Source organism: Trachurus japonicus, unplaced genomic scaffold (genome assembly GCF_045865225.1).
Source record: "Trachurus japonicus isolate A0001 unplaced genomic scaffold, Traja_1.0 AP030978.1".
Lineage (NCBI taxonomy): Eukaryota > Metazoa > Chordata > Actinopteri > Carangiformes > Carangidae > Trachurus > Trachurus japonicus.
In genome coordinates, this window is record NW_028221111.1 from 1 (window position 1) to 5,261 (window position 5,261).

General features: G+C 41.1%; 1 protein-coding gene across 1 annotated transcript; it reads left to right on the plus strand.

Moving 5' to 3' along the window:
- Nucleotides 1-105: 105 nt before the first annotated feature.
- On the plus strand, nucleotides 106-3,818 carry LOC146959870 (gamma-aminobutyric acid receptor subunit rho-3-like; the record flags this gene model as incomplete). Its single annotated transcript, XM_085772826.1, has 4 exons — nucleotides 106-330; nucleotides 1,667-1,819; nucleotides 2,162-2,355; nucleotides 3,121-3,818. Coding segments are annotated over 4 exons (872 nt in total), but the record flags the coding sequence as incomplete, so codon positions are not given.
- Between the last annotated feature and the right edge of the window lie 1,443 nt (nucleotides 3,819-5,261).

Here is a 5,261-nt window from a genome sequence, read left to right on the forward strand (position 1 = left end):
TTGAGAATAGATAAAGCATGGGTCCTTGTCTCAGAGGAGAGCCAGGGTCCCATTTCTGTGCACTGCCTCCTCTCCTCTGAGAAACATATCCATGATTCTTCTAAGAGAGGCAACATGTGAAGGTGTCCTATACCACTCCTCCCTCCTCCTCCTCCTCCTCCTCCTCACCCCTCCTTCTCTGCTCTCTTGAAGATGCTTACAATGAGAACGACCTCATGCTCTACTGGAAGAACGGGAACGATTCATTAAGGACTGACGAGATCGTGCTCTCTCAGTTTTTTATTGAAGACTTCCAGCCTTCCTATGGGCTTGCCTTCTACAGCAGCACTGGTATGTCAGGTGTCTGTAGCTCTGGGGCCCTCTGAGCTGTGCCTGGTTTAGGGACAATCAGAGGGCTCCTGTTGTTATCACATCTGTCATCAGCCACAACAAAACACCTTTTTTAAACAGTAAAAGTTACACAGCATCTTTGCATATTCATAAACTCTGCTCAATGGATCAATTCTAACTGACATTAAACTATAAAAAAGTTTCTGTTCATAATCGGTAGCTACAGTACAGTGGTCCTGCAGATTTAGTTTAACATAGTGGGAAATATACTTAAAAAATACTTGGGAAATATATTAAATAAGATGATTGTTACCACTCTCACAACTGCAGCCAACAGCTAATTAGCTTAGCTTAGCACAATGAATAGAAGCCAAGGGAAACAGTTAGCCTGACGCCGTCTGAAGCTTGCTAAATAGCACACGAGGGTCTGGCTGCAGACCTGGGCCAGAACCAGACTAGTTGAGAGTGTGACGCTGCTTGGTTTTCAAAGATTAAGTCACTGCATCTTAAAGACATAATCAAATTCATTTTTCATTTTTACATATTTGTTTTTGCAAATAAATAAATAGATAAATAACACATTCACTGGTGGTTGAGTTAGCGTCCCCTTGTCTCCAACTCTTTACACGAAGGTAACTATTGGCAAAAAGTAAATGAGCACAAACTGTTGAACTGTTCCCTTTAAATGCACGACCAAAGACCGAGGCACTGAATCACTGAGATTTGGTGACAGATGGTGTGTGTGCTTGTGTGTGTGCATGTGTGTGTGTGTGTGTGTGTGTGTGTGTGTGTGTGTGTGTGTAGGCCTACTGTATCAAACAAATCACTTCTTAACTGTATTTCAATGTCTTGTTTAAATCCTCTTTGAGAGTATATTAAAAGATACTGAGATAACATCTCTAAGAAACACGGACATTCAAAACCTTAGTTTTACACTTCCTAATAACAATGTGTGAGAATCTCATCATGTGCCTTTTTCTACACAACACTAAATCTAATGTAGTATTGCCTCTGAAAAGCTTTTCAGAGTTGTATGATTAACAGCTACATCCTGCCGACTTCTACGTCACAGTTTCGGTGGGAGAAAAACAGAAAGGGGCTGGGGAGATTTTCTTCTTCTCGGATCAGTCTCGTTCTGCTCTAAGAGGATGTTATATAACTTCAGCTCTAGACAGATCTGCCCCAGAAATTTAATTACTTTCATGTCTGAGTTCTAGGTTCTTCTAGTTGTTTCATAAATGTGAATCTTTCACAATCTTGTGCAGGTGTTTTTCTTTTCGGTGCTCCTATGTCCTGCTCCCTACGTCCACTTTCTGTTTCTTTATCTCTTTTTCAGGTTGGTACAATCGGCTCTATATAAACTTCATTCTCAGGAGGCACATCTTCTTCTTCATGCTCCAGACGTACTTTCCCACAATGCTGATGGTGATGCTGTCCTGGGTCTCGTTCTGGATAGACAGGAGGGCGGTACCTGCCCGAGTCTCTCTGGGTACTGAGTCCAGATGTTACGTAACACAGCCATTACACCAACACGTTGAACACACTGCCTCAAATACATCACATTATACACAATTTAAAGCAAGATTTTTGTCGGAGAATAACATGAGTTTGCACAAAAAATGTCTCCAAACAAATTGTTTTCTTTTGATTTAAAGGGATAGTTCACGTTTTATTGTTAAAAGTTTGATGCCTAGCCAGCGACGAGTTAGCTCAGCTTAGTACAAAGTCTGAATACAGGGGGAAACAGCTAGCGTGGACGTATAATCCATCCAAACAGTGGATGTTATTTGTGATGTGACTTTGTTAACTGCTCATGATGTTTTGCTCTCAGGCATCACCACGGTTCTGACAATGTCCACCATCATCACCGGTGTCTCGGCCTCTATGCCACAGGTGTCTTACGTTAAAGCTGTAGACATCTACCTGTGGGCGAGCTTCCTGTTCGTCTTCCTGTCCGTCATCGAGTACGCCGCCGTCAACTATTTCACCACTGTGGAGGAGATGAGGAGGGTCAAAGGGGCACAGGTCATTTATATCATTCATATTCTGCTTTTTACGACTTCTTAAATTTCACACCAGCTTGAGATTGATGACTTTAAAGGGATAGTTCAACATTTTGGCAAATTGGCCCATTGCCATAATCCCTATGGTTTTGGGAGTAGGTGGATTACCTTTATTGCTGATGTGAGCTATTTTTAGAACGGTGGAGCAGAGCTCAGAGCTACACTACGGAGGCTAAAGGGATTTCTTGGTTTCCCACATCAAACTCATCAAATACACAATCCAACAACTCCAAAATGCTCTCATGGACAAGTTGTGACCTGCACATTCACCACGCTATGAGATAATAACGGAACGTTACGAGACCGAGTTGTTTTCGAGGCAAATGCAGAGACTACTTGCCGAAAGACTGTCCCTGACAGGAACGCATATCAGCAGTTTTGCATGAATTTACCTCTTAAACTCTGTCTCGTAACGTTCCATTATTATCTCGTAGCGTGGTGAATATGCAGGTTACAACTTGTCCATGAAAGTGTTTTGGAGTTGTTGGATTGTGTATTTGATGAGTTTGATGAGGGAAACCAAGAAACCTCAATAACCTTCGTAGCATAGCTCTGAGCAGCTCATGGCTCTGCTCCGCTGTTCTAAAAATAGCTTGCACCGACAATTAAAGGTAACGAACCTACTGCTCTGACTATAGGGATTATGGCAATGGGCCAATTTGCCAAAATGTTGAACTATCCCTTTAAAAAAAAGCCTAATCCTCCTCTCTTCCCTCTGTCTGTGTAGATACCGACCTTCAACACCACCCAGGCTATGGCCTTTGATGGCTGTTTCCATGACAATGACATTGACCTGACTCCTTTCCCAGAGGTCTCCAGCACCCCAAACACAGAGAGGAACACCCAGTCACGAAACTCCAACGCCTCAGCGCCCACAGAGGGAACCAGGCTACGCCGCCAACACCCGTTCAGACAAAACCTCCGCTTCATAATGAGCAACAGCTACATGATCGACTCTTACTCCAGAGTCATATTTCCCCTGGCTTACCTGCTCTTTAACATCATTTACTGGAGTATGTATGCATAGTACATTTACTATGTGACAGAATAAATGCTATTTTTTTCTTACTATTTTCACAGTAATGTAACACATAGGCTGCAATAATAAAACAATACTCTGTTGGGGATACAACCTTAAGGTTGCTTCATTTCTGCTGTTGAGCATAAGTGTTTTACATGATGTCTTTTTAAGAAAAAGAAGTGTTCAGTTGTAACTTGGAGAAAAAAAAATCCAAGATCAGCTGTTGCAATGAATGGACTGTTATTTTTGCAGATGTTTGTGTGTTTTTTTGGCATGCCTGTTTTATAAGAGAAAAAGTTTTCAGCAAAGAAATATTTACATTTTTAGGACTTTGTTTTATGGTGTGATTACACACAAATCATGTAATTGTATAATCAATGTGTACAATGAAAAATAAATGTATGTTCTTGAAGATATGAGTCAAGCTGAACACTTTCTGAGTTATCATGCAAATGTGCCAGATTTAACTGGAAGGCTAATTCTTGTGAGGGGTCCCGGCTGGTTGATGTGGCACGTTGACAGAAACAAAGATCAAACCACACTGATATTCAAAGAGTTTAGTACATGATGCTCTGAACCTTTCGTAATTGATTCTTTTGGCCACTTGGGGGCAGCAGAACGTGTTTTGAAAACATCACTGATGTACAGTCTTATGACCTTTTACTGGTGTTGTTGACAAACTCACACATCTGGAAGAAGTAGCACAACATTGGTTTTTATTTGGAGTCATGTTCATGACTCATTTGGCAAATATTTGAACTTTAAGTTGTGTGTTAAGCTGCTATTAGCTCCCAAGTTAAATGTTCACCAGCTTCGTGTTAAGTGTTTCTGCGGTTTGGGACACAGCAATACCAAACCCTGAAAATGAAAACAATTGAGCTTAAAGATGCTGAAGTGAAAATCAGTTCCTTTCATGCACAATTAGTCATTTAGTCTTTCAATGTTAATATATAGATCCATCTTGGTTTAAAGTTAAAGATTTAATATGTTCACTGACTTTGGAAGCAGCAGTTTCAGCAATATTGTCTTGCATGGTAAAAAAAGATTTATAAATAGTTGGACAATATGCATGAAGCCTTGTCCTCACGATTACCTGCGATATACTACAGCACAAAAATAGGTAGCACTACATAATACGGCCCGCGATTTACAGCGTACCTACCGCTCTCTTGCCGCGTAGGTTGCCGCTTATTTCACACAAGTACTGAGTAACTGCAGCTCACTTTCCCCCCTGTTTCCCCCGTGCATTTACAGTGTAACTAGGCTGCGTCTTAGCGCGTAACTTACATCCTGCTTCACACCAACTTCCACAGAAGTACAGGGTAACTCTCGCTGTTTTACAGTTTAACTAGGCTGCGTCTTGGCACGTAACTCCTGTCCTACTTTACACCAAATTACACAGTAACTCTCGCTCACTCCGCCACTAATTACCCCGCATTTTACAGTATAACTAGGCTGTGTCTTAGAGCGTAACTCCCGTACAATTACGTCCTACTTTCCCCGGACTTACAGTGTAACTCCTGCCAGGTACATTAGAAATTAAATAGTCTACTGTACAATATGAGCACAGTTGCAATCCATGTTTTCCAAAAGTGTCAGCAGCGACATTTCACCTCTATTTCAGAGATTTATTATTCATTATTTAATTGTATGGTTTGGAATAGGTGAGAAATGGGTATAGAGTGTGGACATTTTCCAATACAGTAACAGGCTGGCTGGTAGCAAACTTACCTCTCTAAAATGCACATCTATGAAAGTCTAGTTCTGTCATCCAAGGGCAAAACACAAACTATACAGTAATACATCCACAATAATGAGTCATTCGGAGAGTTAGAAAATGTTTTTAT